This window comes from Psittacula echo, assembly GCF_963264785.1.
Source record: "Psittacula echo genome assembly, chromosome: 3".
In the NCBI taxonomy this organism is placed as follows: domain Eukaryota; kingdom Metazoa; phylum Chordata; class Aves; order Psittaciformes; family Psittacidae; genus Psittacula; species Psittacula echo.
In genome coordinates this window covers 48,319,358-48,336,865 of record NC_137736.1, presented here as the reverse complement: position 1 = coordinate 48,336,865, position 17,508 = coordinate 48,319,358, and the positions used below count along the sequence as shown (strand labels likewise).

The 17,508-nt window shown below is 44.0% G+C and overlaps 1 protein-coding gene across 1 annotated transcript in view; it reads right to left on the bottom strand.

The window, feature by feature from the left end:
- Nucleotides 1–3,010: 3,010 nt before the first annotated feature.
- The window catches only part of ACE2 (angiotensin converting enzyme 2), a gene marked incomplete at both ends in the record, with an annotated part of 28,583 nt that continues 14,085 nt past the window's right edge, over nucleotides 3,011–17,508 (bottom strand). The window contains 8 exons of the mRNA XM_080613256.1: nucleotides 3,011–3,131; nucleotides 3,770–3,964; nucleotides 5,214–5,330; nucleotides 8,141–8,241; nucleotides 12,311–12,369; nucleotides 13,309–13,481; nucleotides 13,834–13,956; nucleotides 14,589–14,687. Coding sequence (XP_080469382.1) covers nucleotides 3,011–3,131; nucleotides 3,770–3,964; nucleotides 5,214–5,330; nucleotides 8,141–8,241; nucleotides 12,311–12,369; nucleotides 13,309–13,481; nucleotides 13,834–13,956; nucleotides 14,589–14,687 — 988 coding nt within the window. The remainder of the gene's footprint in view (nucleotides 3,132–3,769; nucleotides 3,965–5,213; nucleotides 5,331–8,140; nucleotides 8,242–12,310; nucleotides 12,370–13,308; nucleotides 13,482–13,833; nucleotides 13,957–14,588; nucleotides 14,688–17,508) is intronic.

Genomic DNA, 17,508 nt, shown 5'->3' with positions numbered 1-17,508 from the left:
AAATTTAGAACTGCTGCAAGTGACAGAAACACAGATAGTTACAGCCTTGCTTTCAATTACTAAGAAATTATTACTGGTAAAATATTATATGTTTGCTTACAAGCACTATTGACTTAAGTTTCAGTTCAAGGTGTATATTTGATTTCAAATTTATTCTAAGCTACATATCTAAGATATCTGCAACTTAGCAATATATGAGGTGTTTACTAGAGCATTATTGCTTCCTGCTACAGGTAAAAATAGAGAAAAAAAAAAGTTTTATGCAGAATTCCTTAGTCATTGCAATAGCAAATGGTAAATCTGCTGATCTCTATAAAACCTGAAGAGAACTAAAAATGCTATTAATATAATTACTTTGCCAAATACTTTACTACTGAGGAGGTGAAATTTGGCTTCTGACTTTAACAAATAAGAGCACCTGACTTTCAAATGTGCACAGCACTGCACAAATTAGTGCTAACTACAGAAAGTCTAGAGATACCAAATACATCTGAAGCTACATAAGTGAGGCATCTAAACTTAGACACTGACGTTTATAAAATGCTGATCTAGTATGTATAAAATAAAGGGGTTTTAAAATAGAGTCTAAAAAACTACTCTCCTCTCTCCTTATATTCGAGCTAGTTCAGTGTGTGATGCCTTTAAGAGTCCAAGTCACATCTGCTTGCCCTTTCTGTGATGGAACTGGCTCTACCCTATCAGGGACACTTCTACAGCTCCAGTTTGAGCTCACCTGAATGTAAAAAGTAAGAAATGCCTGGTGCAGGCAGGTGGGGAGAGAGGAGAAGGAAATTAAGCCAGAGGTCCCAGCACTGTGCTCGCTGGCGTTGCCTGGTCCCAGCACTGTAAGGTGGCTGGCAGAGCACATCCCTGTCTGCTTTGGGAGCTGTGAGCAAGTCTGAGGGAAAGCAGCGTTTGGGGACATTCAAATGACTGTGGGGATCTACACAGGCCTGGGAGGCCATGGGAGGTTTCATTTGATGGAGAAGTAGTGGCATGGTATGATGCTGCCTATGCATCAAGTTGGGCCAAGGGGTACTGACCTGGAGAAAGGGAGAAGAAAGAGTGCTGAGACAGAGAAAATCTGAAAGGAGTGTGCCCTTGCAGCACAGAGGATATGAGGTATTGTTGGGGCTAATGCATGTGGTTGATTTTTTCAATATAAATGTTTTATTTCTGTTCTCCCAACGTCCTGCTGTATTTTTTTCAGTGGCTTTATGTGCTGACAATTCTGAACAGTGTTTTTTGATTCATAGCACAGCTTTTAAAATTAATTGCTTGCAATGAAAGCTTTGCTTTAATGGAAATGTTAATCTTAACAACAGATCTGAAGATGGCTGGCATGACTAATTATGTTACTTGATTGTTTCCAGCTTTGCCATTCCCTTATTCTGTTACCACACATTAAGTGGGAAGACCACATATAGTTGAATTATTTATCTTAGAAGTTCAGCTGAAGTACTAAGGTTTGGGGATGTTATGGCAATGGGATATGTGATGTAGGTAGGCAACTTAGAAAAAATTATTTTTATTGCTTTACATTCCTGTCTAATTTGCAGTTAATCAGTATCATCTGCCTACCATCTGAATTGTCTCATTTAAGGGGTTTGTCTCTTAAATATGAAGTGAGAGTGAAACATTAAGATAGTGTTTTATGAGTCCAGAGTCCAACTGTATGTTTTCAGATATGTTTGCCAGCTTTCTACAGTTTCTGATCATTTTGGAGGCACATTATTTTAAGAGCCTATGTATTTGTTGAATGCTTTCATGCAGGCTTGTGTTTGCTACCAGCTTTTTGTCAGAATGCATGACTGAGTAGATACCTTGTGCATTTCAGTGACCCTGGTGTGACAGAACAACCGTACTGGCATGGTGGCAGGTACGGCATAGGTCCTACAAGAGACAGAATCACAGAAATGCTGGCTGGAAGGGATGCCTGGAGGTCATTCAGCCAAACATTTCAGTCAGAATGGGACTGTCCCCACTGCTCGATCAGCCATTCCTTTGTCTACCTGGGTTCTGGACGCTTCTAAAGGTGAAGATGCCACAGTCTCTCCCAGAGCATGGAACACAGAACCTGTTCCAGTATTGCACTACTGTCCTGGTGAAGAGCATTTCTTTTTCAGGTGCAACTTGAACCTCTCAAGCCCCAGTCTACTGCCCCCTGTATATAATAGTGCAATTTGTGTTTGTAGTACGCAGTATTTGTAGCGCAATATTTGTAATAGTGGTGGTAAGGTACTGAAAAATAAAACTACTTTAATCATTTGGTTTTAAGAAAGTTTATTCCATTTTTGGATGATAAAATAACACAGAGATCTTTCAGTTTCTTTTTTTTTTTTTCTTTTTTGAGGGAGCAAGGGCTATGTGTCTCTACAATACTTATCAAGCAAGCAGTTAGAAAAATAACTTACGTTACAACTTCCTAACAAAGTTCCAGTGCTTGTTAGCCTTCATCTAGTATCCATTTCACATGGATATAGATTTCCTGAAGGTGCAAAAATTGCAGTTCCATAACAAATTGAGTTCTTCATCACTAAGGTTCTTCTGGTGGTCAGTGTGGGTTTTTTCTCACTGTCTATTAGATACCCTTTTAGGTCTCTATCTTGAATGATCAAGATTTTCCTCACAGGCATTAGGAGTTTGTGAACTATTGTTATGTCTGGCTTGACCTGTATACAACAGTATACTTCCAAGTTTTTGCATCTCATTATAGAAGAAGCAAAAAGAAGTTGGATACAGCACACTTATGGAAAGCAGCAGTGTATAATATTATGCACATAATTCATAGAAAAGCCACAGGACATATATATCTTCAATTTTTGCATGTTTTCTAGTTACCACATAGACTACAGGTGTAGTTGATGCTGTCTATGAACGAGTAAGTTAGTGGTCAACCAGAAGATACTATGCAAAACACTATGACATCCATAGTGGTTTGGTCCTTGCTAGGCACTACTGCAAAAAGTGAGATGAAAAATCCCACAAATCCTTAGTGTACCCACATCTTCTAGAATGATGTTTGTGTCTCTTCAGATGGCTCAAAACCCATGTTGCTTTTTCCTTCTTCAGCATAAGGGTTCACCTCTCGACACTTTGATCCTGCTTCACCTTTACTTTCTCTCTCTTTCCTGTAACGAAAATACAGTTTTTTATTAGAAGCCTCTGTTCTGTTCAAGTCCTTCTGGATCCCCAGAATCCCCTACTGTAAATAATACTGTGTTTAAATAGGAATATTTATATAAAAGGAATTGTGTTGGGTTTAAGGGAACTGTAGCAAACCTACTGCATTCTTAGAAACACCATTAATGGAGACACAGAGAAAACCAACCCAGCTATATTGCTGTTAGTGCAGTGATATTTAAGGAACATTACATTACTGGACAGCCTCCAACAAGATTACTAAAAACTGCCAGTGCTGATGAATGTGGGTAACTCTGCTGTTGGAGAAGGCACTGTGTTCCCAGCAGGCCACTCCATCAATCTTGCAGTGAGGCTGGCAGAAGCCTAGCCCCTCATAGCTCCCTGCAGCCACAGCATCCAGCTGTGATGATGATGGGGAAATTGCACTAAGCTGCCAAATTTGCTGTGCACTGAAAAGCAGGGAGCTGAACCTTTAGCTATCACTGTTGGTGGGAGGGGAATTATAAGCATTAATTCCTTAACTTGCTTCAGTTAGATTTGGCAGCCTACTTGTGAGCTCCCTGGCGATTCAGTTATCAGGACATCTTCCAGTGGTCATGATCATAATATCAAAAATATTACTCACTTTTTGCGATCTCTCAGACCAGTGATGATCAAGAGAATAACTCCAATGACAATCAGGCTAATGACCACCCCAAATATAATTAACCAGATGGTGACTGGTGGTTCATAAGGTGTGGCCAAGGTTGGAAGTATGCCCACAAACTCCAGCGTGTTATCGTCCAGTCTGAAAGCCTCATTGATTCGTCCCCGAGACATCCTGCCATTGAGAGCAAATTCAAAGAGTTTTGCATGTTTATTGGAAGCATACAAACAGTTTTCAGTTGTTTTATAAATTTCCAATGTCAGCTTCCCCTGGAAGCTCAGTTGGAAAGGCTGCAACGGAGGTACTGCTAAGCCCATGCTCCTGCTGGCATGGGTCGGTGAGTGACAACCACAGTAACTTAAGCTCTTAATGTGTTGCAGCTTAACTGGCACGTTCAGACACTGAATGAACTATTAACCTCAGTCTTAACATTTATAAAAATGAGGCAAACAGCCTTCTGATCTCCCTATCTATTTGCATTTCTCCCATGATTCTCTTTACCTTAAGTGTCTTAGCTATCCATAAGTTTCTTCAATGTGTGATAGAAAACCACAGCTTTGAAGAAAATCACAGAAGACCTGGTTCCCTCCTACAGTGTTCCATAGTTTTTATTCCTGTGTCTTTCACTGCCCCGTAAACCCTTTCTCTGATGCATTTTCTGTGCTTTATTTTTCCCTGAACTTCTGCTATTAAGTGCTAACAGTGACTATTATAGCCATATTCTTCTCCCTTGGTTCACCAACTTATCTCACCACTTTTTCAACCCCATCTCATACTGCTGCTGCTTTTAGATTTGTGCCCTCTTCATTTCCCACTGTACATTATCCATGACCAACTGCAGAACTGCAGTTTTACTTATTATTTTTACAGCAGTGACTTACAGTAGTGTCATACTGTGCTATAAGGAGCTCTTCTTCATTGATTCATAAGTAGGAACAATCTCCTGTTCTGACCTCTTCTTTTCTGTATAATTGAATACATCTGGCTATCTTTCTTATACATCATTGTTCTGGAGTTCTTGCTGACAATAAATCTTCCACTGAATTTTCACTTATGAGAGGAGAAAACACACGTGCATTCACACACAGTTACTGTGCCCCGTATTTCAGAATATAAGATCCTGTTAAAGTTCAAGCACTGATATTTTCTGGCAAAGTGTGATGCAGTTAGGTGTGTTACAGCAGTTTTACAAGCATGCTGAAGCATTTTACATTGGCTGTTGTCCAAGACACCATCAGATAAAGGGACTGTTTTCTTTCTGTCGTAACAGTTTCTCACATCCCACTATTTCTGCTAACTGCATAACTGACTTTCTTATCATCCCTTCTGCCTCAGCTGACTTGAGCATTACTTTCCTTTCCACCCTTTCACCTGGTTGTTTGGCTGATGAGGTTTTTTCTTTCCCCAGAGAGCAAAATCTCACCTGATGGCATTTTCCACATCAGCTTTGGGCACAATATCACTGATATTGCCTGGCATGCTGACAGTAAGGTAGAAGGAGATCCTTTGTGTCTGTTCCCCAACATGAATGTCTGTAGTTCTGAAAAAGAAACAGAAGAAAAAGATTTTTTTTTAATTGCTGAGACAAAATTAGCTTTAAATTTGGTCAAGTGAACAGATGTGATGGGCAATGCAAGGGGGTTAGTTTATTTAAGTGAATTTCAGTTATTTAAGTGAATGCTTCCTAGTGACCTCAACTGGGAACTGAAATAAATTTCCTCACAGAATTTCTTTTTCTATGTGCTTTGTCTTTACTCAGATGGAGAAGTTCTACCCCATACCTTTTCCAAAGCACATAATCAGCTTCAGAAGAAAAAGTGTCCAAGGCAAGTCTTGTGAATGAGGTGCTATATGAAGTACCTAACCAATTTTCCTTATATCCTGCTGGCCATAGGTCCTAGGCAGCCCAGAAAGTCAACCGTATCCTGGGCTGCATCAACAGGAGCGTGACCAGCAGGTCGAAGGGGGTGATCCTACCCCTCTACATGGCTTCACCAAGGGGAAGTCGTGCTTGACCAACCTCATAGCCTTTTATGAAGACATAACAAGGTGGTCGGATTACGGCAGAGCGGTGGATGTGGTCTACCTTGACTTCAGTAAAGCGTTTGACACAGTCTCCCACAGCATCCTCACAGCTAAACTGAGGAAGTGTGGACTGGATGGTCGGGTGGTGAGGTGGACTGCAAACTGGCTGAAGGAGAGAAGCCAGAGAGTTGTAGTCTATGGGGCGGAGTCCAGTTGGAGGCCTGTATCTAGTGGAGTGCCTCAAGGGTCAGTACTGGGACCAGTATTATTTAATATATTCATCAATGATTTAGATGAGGGAATTGAGTGTACTATCAGCAAGTTTGCTGATGATACTAAGCTGGGAGGAGTGGCTGACACGCCAGAAGGCTGTGCTGCCATCCAGCGGGACCTGGACAGGCTGGAGAGTTGGGCAGGGAGAAACTTGATGAAATATAACAAGGGAAAGTGTAGAGTCCTGCATCTGGGCAGGAACAACCCCAGGTTCCAATATAGGTTGGGGAACGACCTGTTAGAGAGCAGTGTAGGGGAGAGGGACCTGGGGGTCCTGGTTGATAGGAGGATGACCATGAGCCAACACTGTGCCCTTGTGGCCAAGAAGGCCAATGGCATCCTGGGGTGTATTAGAAGGGGGGTAGTCAGTAGGTCTAGAGAGGTTCTCCTTCCTCTCTACTCTGCCCTGGTGAGACCACATCTGGAATATTGTGTCCAGTTCTGGGCCCCTCAGTTCAAGAAGGACAGGGACCTGCTGGAGAGAGTCCAGCGCAGGGCGACAAAGATGATTAAGGGAGTGGAGCATCTCCCTTATGAGGAAAGGCTGAGGGAGCTGGGTCTCTATAGTTTGGAGAAGAGGAGACTGAGGGGTGACCTTATTAGTGTATATAAATATATAAAGGGGGAGTGTCATGAGGATGGAGCCAGGCTCTTCTCGGTGGCAACCAATGGTAAGACAAGGGGTAATGGGCTCAAACTGGAGCACAAGAGGTTCCACTTAAACTTGAGAAGAAACTTCTTCTCAGTGAGGGTGACGGAACACTGGAACAGGCTGCCCAGGGAGGTTGTGGAGTCTCCTTCTCTGGAGACATTCAAAACCCGCCTGGACACATTCCTGTGTAACCTCATCTAGGTGTTCCTGCTCCAGCAGGGGGATTGGACTAGATGATCTTTTGAGGTCCCTTCCAATTCCTAATGTTCTGTGATTCTGTGATTCTACTCTGCTCTTGTGAGACCTCACTTGGAGTATTGTGTGCAGTTCTGGTGTCCTCAACATAAAAAGGACATGGAACTGTTGGAACAAGTCCAGAGGAGGGCCACGAGGATGATCAGGGGACTGGAGCACCTCCCGTATGAAGTCAGGCTGAGAAAGTTGGGGCTGTTCATCCTGGAGAAGAGAAGGCTGTGTGGAGACCTCATAGCAGCCTTCCAGTATCTGAAGGGGGCCTATAAGGATGCTGGGGAGGGACTATTCATTAGGGATTGTAGTGACAGGACAAGGAGTAATGGGTTCAAACTTAAACAGGGGAAGTTTAGATTGGATCTAAGGAAGAAATTCTTTACTGAGAGGGTGGTGAGGCACTGGAATGGGTTGCCCAGGGAGGTTGTGAATGCTCCATCCTTGGCGGTGTTCAAGGCCAGGTTGGATGAGGCCTTGGGTGGCATGGTTTAGTGTGTGGTGTCCCTGCCCATGGCAGGGGGGTTGGAACTTGATGATCTTAAGGTCCTTTCCAACCCTAACTATTCTATGATTCTATGATTTTATGACATTACACGGCTGATGTTCTATAAAGCAGCATCAAACAGCTTAAGTAGATAGCCTGAAAAATTTTTGAGAAACCTAATAATAATGGTTGTTTTCCTACCAGAATCAATTTCAGATGACAGATTTTATGTGTTAATGAACCTAGATGAGATTAGTAATTCTGCACAGAATTCTAGCGTTTTGTATTCAACAAATCTTTCCTTGGCCCAAAACCTCTTGTATATTCAGTATCATACACATACATTGTCAGAAATGCATCTTCCCTGATATTCCAATATAGGTGTCAAATTCTTAAGGCTCGCTTCAACCACTGATAACCTGTGGGAGGCAAAGCCTTCTACATCCACTGAAGTGACCTAGCCTTCGCACATTGTTCCTAAACTTCAGACTCTGGAGTGAAAAGACAGCATGTAACCAAGCTGGCACCTTTTGCAACCAGCTGATGTTTAACACTGTTTGCTATCATCTTATGTTTGACAGAAGGCACAATTAATTCCACCAGTTCATGCTGCTAGCAAACCAGAAGCAATATAGACATAGCTGGCACAATTAAGCAAGTCACTCACTGGAAGTTAACTTCCTGTTGCTTCACCTCTGCAAAGTATTTTCTCATGGCATAGGCGATGGATGACTTGAACAGGAAGAGCTCGCTTTCATCCCATTCATACTGCAGAAACAGCACAAGAGAAATTCATCAGAGATGGCAAGTTACCTGACACCAAAAATCATTCTAAAAAGAAATAGCAATTGTAATGCTTGGCATGCACTTCAGTATTATTTATTTGCGCCATGATAGCACTTCAGGAACCTACTTAAACCTTTTAGGTCTGTTAATCTGAGTGTTTTGCAGGAGAATAAACATGCAGGCAGCCTTGCTGCCAAACACTCCATCAGACTGTTCCTCTGCAATTTCTGGTACCTTTACATGAGGTTGCTGAAGGTGCTGTAGTCCCAACTCATCATTTTATTTGCAGACCTAGTCTTTTGAGGAGAAACTTTGGGGTGGGATTTTTATGTTAAGGTGGCTTATTTATTTGCCTGGTGAGCTGGGATTTTTATTTGGAGTTTGGTTTATTTCAATAAAAACTCTTTTCATCAGTATTTCTGAAACAGGCATATAATTGCTGGTTTTCGCTGAAGAATTGAGAGGGGATATAAAAAAAATGCACTGCCTGTGTGCAGACTCATCCTGACCTGCCTTATGAGTCCAGAGTTATTTGCAGTGGAAATCAAAAACAGCTTCTTAGGGCCAGGAACTGAAAGCTGTACACAGGACAAAAACCATCACAGGAGCTGATAATGCAGCCTGCTCTGTTGTGCAACACTGTGTGCACAAAGGTAAAATTCCTGTCTGAACTCTGTAGCATTTTTTTTATTCCCCTAGATTTGCCTAGATTTGATTGGGTTTATGGTACCTGAGCAGGAATGCCTATAAATGTTGACAGTGATAGTTTTACACAGCTCCTGACTTTCTCAAGTCTCATTCTGGAAGGTGCGGTTGAAGGCAGCTCTCTTGTAACAGGTTTTATAAAACTCATATTTCAACCCTGTCCTCCTCTTGACACTGATATAAAATGAAGAAGGAGACATACAAGGGAGGAAAAAGCAGAAAGAGCCTGCTGTTGTCAATTTGTGCAGGATCAGGCCCCGGGAATACAGCGGTGTCCCAAAGCCACTGCTAGCGGAGCAGCCTCATTAGAGAGTGGAGGGCAAGGGCTGTGCCAGCTCTGGGTGTTCCCATCAGCAAGGGTTGAAGCTGTGAATCACCTTGGCTAATGCCTGTGGCTTTTTCCTGTTTGCTGAGTGGCAGGCAAATCCCTGTGCTGAAGCAATTGTTGTTACTGCAGTTATCTCCAGCAGCTGGCAGTGTTCACCATCGCAGCCTAGGATGCTGCTGCGGGAGTTTCTCAATTTTTCATTTATCCCCAACATCTTTAGACTCTGCAGTGCATTTTTTATTTATTTTTTTTAAAACCAGGAGCTAACTGAGCTTGATTCCTCTACTGCTGCTTTCTGTACTTAGCATTTTAGCTTTTTAATTATTTATTCATTTCCATAATATATATTTTGGGGGTTTTACTCTAATGTATTTTAATTGCCACTATGCCTCTCAAGTGCCTTCATAAATACCATTAGTGGTTGTGTGGATGGGAAGTATCTGGCTGGCTTCTGGTCTGTGTTTGAGTAATGACTACCCACCCTCCCCCCAGGCATCTCAGAAACCTACCTTTGATCCTCGCTATTCATCACAGAGGATGCTTTGCTTTCAGAACAAAATGAACTTTGCTAAGTACCTCTGCTCTATTATAGCATGTTCTCTCCAAGATCCCATGTGTGACTTGAAAGACAGTGTAAGTCTGGCCTCTGATTCAAAAAGCATTTTCCATTGTAAAATATGTCCAAATGCCCGCAGGCTGATAGCTCCCCATTCCCTAACGCTGTCTTGTGTGACAGCTTTTTACAGCGTAATCAGATGCATGACAGTGACCCAGTGGAGAATCTTGAATCAATGTTTGAAGAGGAGTCCTGTTATCAAGTTGTGCTCAGGGGACTGACACTCTGGAACCCTTTAATTTAAATAACACAGACCCCATGTGATTCAGCAGTGGTCTTGTAGTGGTTTCCCTTGGGAGGGCACTTTTCATAAAGCCCCAGCTGAAGCAAAAGCTGTGGGTGTTTCAGCCTCACTGATGATCCAGCAAGGCTACGGCTGCAGCTTTAATCTCATCAGCCTGAAAACAGCTAGCAGGGTAATTGCAGTAGCACACACTCTGGTATAGCTGGTGTAAACCCATCCATCAGTCTGGGAGCTTAGTTTGCAGAACTTTGGCCTACATCTCTGCTGGTAATAGCCAGGTTATGTAGTTGTGGGTTGCGTGACTGCCTGCACGAGCTGCAGCCACCCCAGCGCAGCTCTCCCTCTGCTGGGAAGGGGGATCTTTCCTTTTCTGCTCAACTCAGTGCTAAAAAGCAGAAATAGTAAAAGATTTGCTGGCATACTCAGACTGTTTTCTGCTGTCATAATGGTGCAAAGCAGCTCGAAATACATCTTCAACAAACAGTTGCATCAGGTTCTCAGCTTCTGTACGCTCTGAGGTGTATAAAGCAGCCAAAACATCTTGCTCTGTGTAGCTGGGCTGAGATTCCTGCCTGAGCTTCTCCCTGCCTTTTCTCTATGCCAGTTCTTGCATGTACCATTACTCGCTGCTGGCATACAAATATACAGAGTGATGTGCCTCGGAGCTCAGCATAAGAGAAATTTGTGGTGAGGCAGAAAGCTACTGTACAAAAAAGTTTTCTTGAAAGTTGGTAATGTGGACTGGTTTTGAGAGGAAAATGCATGGCTTGCTCCTCAGAGCTTAGGAACCTACTGTCCATACAATAATTCAAATTGAGTAATCGGTATGAGATTGTTTTACAGCTGCTCAATTGTACAACAAAATACTATGATGGCAAAAAGCAGGCATAAAAATGGTATTAAGCTAAACATTAACCATAATGACTAATAAATGTGTTGTAATATGGAACCTTTTTGTGCTCCTGATGTCAGTTTTGAATTGTATCTAACTCGACTCAGTGGTCTAGGAAGCAATAAAACTCCAGTGGGGTTTGCATGTGAGAGAGCAATAGAAGCAAGAGCATCCATTCATATGAAAAATGAGTCCATGGTATTGTGTCCTTGCTAGTCCAATAGGCTCCAGCATGCCAGTCTAAATGACCTGCCTGATGACATACTCATTCCTGGAAAATTACTAATGTTCTGCAAGGTGAAAATGGCTATTGACAGGAGTGAAGCGCTTGCACTTAAGCCTTCTATGTCGCCTCTGTGAGATTAGCATAAAGAGGCACAGCTAGAGTAGGGAGCAAATTTTCAGCCTGGGTTTAGCAGCTGGGCTAAGACAATGCTCTGTTTAAAATCATAAGAGCCATCTTTGGCTTTGATGAGTTTTTCCAGTTGCTGTAATGCATTTTATTGGACCAGCTGGTATAACTGGGGAAAGCAGACAAGCTCATGGGAATGAAAGCCCTTCTTGTCTGAAACAGAAGCAGCTGCGCTGCCCCCCGCAAACTTAATGACAAAGCTGTCTCTGCGTAAGAGTTGGAGGGCAGGGAGGCAGCCAAATATATCAGGGCCTGGAAAGATTACAGCAAACAGGCAAACAAAAATCTACAAAGGAATGCTGACAGAAGGGTTTCAGCATGAAATCAAGAGCATTTGAGACTAGCTAGTGGGATTCAACTCCTCTGCATTAAGCCCCACATTCAAATGTGAAGTAGCTGCTCTAATAGCAATTTCTGAAGACAACCACTGTAGCATTCATAAAGGAAATTAGAGGAAATTAGATAGAGGCTTTGTTTAGACACACAAGCATAGCTCGGAAAAAATACGGTCATTTTCAGGTACACAGCTTCCCCTACACTACCCTCCAGGCATGTCCTGGAGTAACAGGTAAAAAAGGATCAGTATTTCCACAAAATAACTCAATTCATCTAGCTGAGATGTTCATCTAAAATGGGTAGGATCACTCCCTGGAGAGGTCCCTCCACCAGCTGTAGCAGGAGTTTTGAGCCAAACTCAGACAAGACATTTTTTATGTGATAACCCTTCACCTGAGCTGATGCCACTCTTCAGATGCAAAGATCAGCTATACCCTGCTTTATTTTCTGAGAATCATTAGCACAACATCTCTGTTGCCCAGGCAATGGGAAGGGTGCCACAGCGCAAACACACTTACCGCCTGGTCTCCCAGTGCTGACTTCAGGCTGATGCGTACTTTGATGGCATTGTCGGAATCTGGTTTAAAAAGAAACAAGGGCTGTGTCACAGCTGTAGTGACAGAGAGTCTGTCCCTGGGAAATGCTGAGGGGACTAGAGTTTCCTTATAGGTTCCACTGCTCCAAACGGCCAGCTTGGTGGGATTGATCTTGTTTCGTTTCAGCCACCTTTACTGCAAACATCCACGTCTGAGCTGTCAGTCACCCATGTGGCTTTGTAGTAGACAGAGTGAGCACTTCTAGAGTGCAGTCCTCTGGTCTTCTTTAAACATCTCCCAGAGGAAGTGCCTCTTTCCCACCACTGGGAATGAGCAGCTCAGATGCAAATATTGGTTTCTGTTTGTCTGGTTAGATAAATCCCACCATTAGGCACATCACTGTGTTATGGTATGCTCCAGTACTGACAGTGATTACACATATATAACCTGGGTGATTCAATGCTCAATGTCATTACAATAGGCTGAAATATGCAATTCCTCCCCTTGAGCTCCCTTCTTTGACTAGCACGTGACAGCAAATAAAGAAATAGTGGTAATTTTTTGGTACTGGTTTTCCCTTGTGCCCCCAGCTCGAGGTCCTCTGTTTCCCAGGACTGGTGGCTCCCAGCCTTGCAGAACAGCCACACTACTCCCAGGCAAGCACCAAACAAGTCCAAGCCTCTGGTCTTTCTTCCCTCTGCACAGCCATCCCACATTTTTAGTGCTGCCACTACTGAATAACAAACTATTTCTGAAAACTGATGAAGCTGTGACAAACCTCATGTATGCCAATTTCTCCAGCTTTGGCCATGAGGAAGCTAGACTGCCTTCCCATGGTTGAAACTTACTGCTCAGTGTGTGTTTCCCAAAACCCCGCTTCCCTAGGAAGAAGAGCCTTCAATAGCTGAGAGAGAGGGAATTTGCTGATCAAGAGTTGTGAGCACTACTGCGTGGCCCTAAATACACCAAGCCATACATACATGGAGCCCAGTCTGTTTTCCAACCAATGTATCTGCCAGCGTTGTTTTTTTGCAGCCAATTATATAAAGGTTCAAAGTACTGGAGCAAGGGTGATGCATTCATGTATTTCTCTCCTGTTACGTTTTCCAGTGCCTGGGTCCAGGGCTTGGATCTGCCTAATTCAAGCAATTGTCTGTGTACATGGAAGGAGAGGTAGTATATGTTATTACTATGTTCCATCCAGACAGCTAGCAAAACAGTCTGCAAGCAGTATCAAAATTTTCTTTTTGCTTCTGAATTCCCCCTTTCCTCCCATCACTCCTATTAATAAAAACAAATTATTTTCCCATTAACAGGCAATTAAACCTTTGATGTTTAGATCCAGTGGATATAAACTTAGTCAACTTATCAAAATAAACTAAGTAGATAAATGCTAAATTTTTAAGCTAGGTTCACTCTAGGTTCATTGACTCCAGAAGGTTTCAAGGATGAATTAGGCTTCATTATACTCCGATTTGTTATGCGCAAGAAATTTGTTTTGTTACCTCAGCTTTTGACCAGCTGCTCTGGAGTTGGTAATGTCACACGTGTGGAGAGGGCCAGTATGGTTAGCTGCTTTGCAAAGCGCCTCCTGAAACTGGAACTGATAGATGGTGCGGGTGTAATACCTAAAGGAAGGGAAAGGATAAGGAAGGCACAGTTTTCGTTAGTCATCTGGCAAGGAAACCTATAAGCCCTTTGCCTTTGGAGAGCTCTGCTTGTCAGCTGGTGCTCCTGCTGATATTCATAGGCTATGCTAACTCAGATTTAACAAAATGCCAAGATCAGATGCAGCAGAAGAGTCCCAGATCTGTTTGCTGCCACATAAACCAGGAGCAAGTAAGGTTTTTAAGGCCCAACTCTCTGCCCCAGCTGAGCATTCTGGAATGAGATGGCTGGGGCATAGAGGAACATCCAGAGTTAGTTTCTTCAGGGCTGCATGTGCATAGCCCAAGTGACTGTGGTACACGGTACACTGTCTCCTAAGAAGGCAAGCACCTCCTACAGATGTGCTCCCAACAGTTTGATGATAGCACAAAGCTTCTTTGCTCCACAAGAAGCTCAGCAGCCTCCCCACTGCTTAGACGTTGCTATGCAGCAGCCCCTGGTGTTCACAGAAAAACTTCCACTGAAATCAGTGACCTGATCAGAACTTTAAACCAAGTAAGATTGTGTCCTGAGCCCTCCCCCCCAGATGTTTTAGGTAGTCGGGGCTTGTTCTGTACCCAAAATGTAAGGCATTAATTAAACACTGAGCTACCTTATGAACGAGTAATCGTTAGCCACATGAAACAGCACTGCAGGGTCACAATAGGTTTCATCATGAGGGACTGGTTCAACAACACCAACTATTTCTCTCCTGGGGTGAAGAAAAAACACAGGATTTCTGTTAGCAGATAATAAGGGGGGAAAAAACCTGACTCTGCTCTTCCTCTGTATTTTCTGATTCATACGGGCACCTCTTTCACTTCCAAACAGAAGTCAAAAAAAGTCAACAAAAAAAGGAGGAAGAGGACAATTAAAAGCAAGTGGCCTCTTCCTAAATCTGATGTCCCCACCCAGAACTGCTTCACAGTTCTGCAGGGGGCTAACCAGGAAACACACACCTTACCACATGAACAACTGGCTGATGCGCCAATAAAGATGATCACTGCTGGTGGCACCAGGAAAAAGCAGTGGGTCATAGTAGTAGGGGACTCTGGACAGGCACAGAGGCACCCATCTGTCAGTCTGACCCAGTCTCAAGGGAGGAGTGTTGCCTACCAGGGGCTCGGATCAGGAGTGTTGCAGAGAGGCTGCATGGTCTAGTGAGTCCCATTGACTATTACCCACTTCTAGTCATCCATGTGGGTGCTAAATAGCAGTAGCCTGGAGAACATTAAGAAGGACTACAGAGCCCTGAGAGAGGTGGTTAAGGGCTCTGGGGCTCAGATAGGTTTTTCATCAATCCTCCAGGCCAAAGGGGAGGACCTTAAGAAAGGTAGGCTGATTTGGCAGGTTAATAAATGGTTAGAACAGTGGTGCTATAGTCAGGGGTTTGGGTATTTAGAACATGGGACTAGATTTGAGAGGCCAAGTCTACTGGGGGCTGGTGGAGCTGGTCTGACAACAAAGGGGAAGAGTAGTTTTGGTAGGAGGCTTGCCAGACTGGTCAAGAAAGCTTTAAACTAGATGTGTTGGGGGAGGGGAACGTCATTCCATCCCAACACTCCCAGTCAGTTGCCAGTACCTACAATAAATGCTCGGAATGATTAGAGATATTCCAGCCGCTCCAGCCAATGAGCCAGCTTCATTTGGAGCTCGGCTCAGATGCCTCTATACAAACGCTCATAGCATGGGGAAAAAACAAGAGGAATTAGAGATGTGTGCACGACTGCAGGGATATGATATAATTGGCATCACAGAAACATGGTGGGATGGCTCCTGTGACTGGAGTGTTGGAATGGAAGGTTACAGGCTCTTTAGAAAAGACAGGCCTGGAAGGCAGGGAGGGGGAGTCACTATTTATGTTAGGGATAGGCTGGAGAGTATGGAACTCTGTCTGGGAAAGGGTGAGCAGTCGACAGAGAGTTTGTGGGTCAGGGTTAAAGGGAGAACAGCGATGGGAGACATTATTGTGGGTTCTGTTACAGATGCCTGATCAAGAGGAATCTGTGGATGAAGTGCTCTATAGACAGGAACAGCCTCACACTCACAGGCCCTTGTTCTCATGGGGAACTTCAATCACCCTGACATCTGTTGGACGGATGGTACAGCCCGGCACAAGCAATCCAGGAGGTTCCTCAATTGTGTGGAAAACAACTTCCTACTGCAAGTAACAGAGGAGCCGACAAGGACAGGTGCCATGCTTGAGCTCGTGCTCACCAACAGGGAAGGGCTCATTGGAAATGTGACGCTCCAGGGCAGCCTTGGTTGCAGCGATCATGAGATGGTTGAATTCAAGATCCTGCGGACAGTGAGAAGAGCGTGCAGCAAGCTCACTGCCCTGGACTTCAAGAGAGCAGACTTTGGCCTCTTCAGGAACCTGCTCAGTAAGGTTCCATGGGGGACAGCCCTAGAGGGCAGGGGGGCACAAGACTCTTGGTTGTTATTCAAGGATCACCTGCTCCAAGCTCAGGAGTGTTGCATCCCAATTAGAAGGAAGTGCAGCAGGAGGGCCAGGAGACCTCCTTGGATGGATAAGGAGCTGCTCAGGAAAATTCAAAGGAAAAAGAGGCTTATAAAAGGTGGAAGCAAAGACAAGCAGCCTGGGAAGAATACAGGGACGTTGTCTGGGAAGCTAGGGACCAGGTTAGGAAAACTAAGGCACAGTTAGAATTGAACTTGGCTAGGGATGTTAAGGATAACAGGAAGGGATTCTACAGGTACGTGGCAAATAAAAGACAGACTAGGGACAACGTGGGCCCTCTCCAGAAGCTATCGGGAGAACTGTTTCCCCTGAGTTTGGAGAAGGCTGAGGTTCTTAATGACTTTCTTGCCTCAGTCTTCACTGGCAAATGCTCTGACCACACCACCCAAGTCTTGAAAGGCAGACACAGGGACTGTGAGAATGAAGACCCTAGGCCCACAGTAGGAGAGGATCTGGTTCAAGACCATCGTAAGAACCTGAATGTGAACAAGTCCATGAGACCTGAGGAAATCCATCCGCGGGTCCTGAAGGAGCTGGCGAATGAAGTTGCTAAGCCATTGTCCATCATACATGAAAAATCATGGCACTCAGGTGAAGTTCCCGACGACTGGAAAAAGGGAAATATAACCCCCATTTTCAAGAAGGGGAAAATGGATGACCTGGGGAATTACAGACCTGTCAGTCTCACCTCTGTGCCTGGCAAAATCATGGAGCAGATTCTCCTGGAAGGCATGCTAAGGCACATGAAAAACAAGGAGGTGGTTGGTGACAGCCAGCAGGGCTTCACTAAGGGGAAATCCTGCCTGACCAATTTGGTGGCCTTCTATGATGGGGCTACGGAACTGATGGACAGGGGCAGAGCAGTTGACGTCATCTACCTGGATTTGTGCAAAGCCTTTGACACTGTCCCACACGACATCCTTGTCTCTAAATTGGAGAGACATCAATTTGATGGATGGACCACTCGGTGGATAAAGAACTGGCTGGATGGCCGCACGCAAAGAGTTGTGGTCAATGGCTCGATGTCCAGCTGGAGGCCAGTAACGAGTGG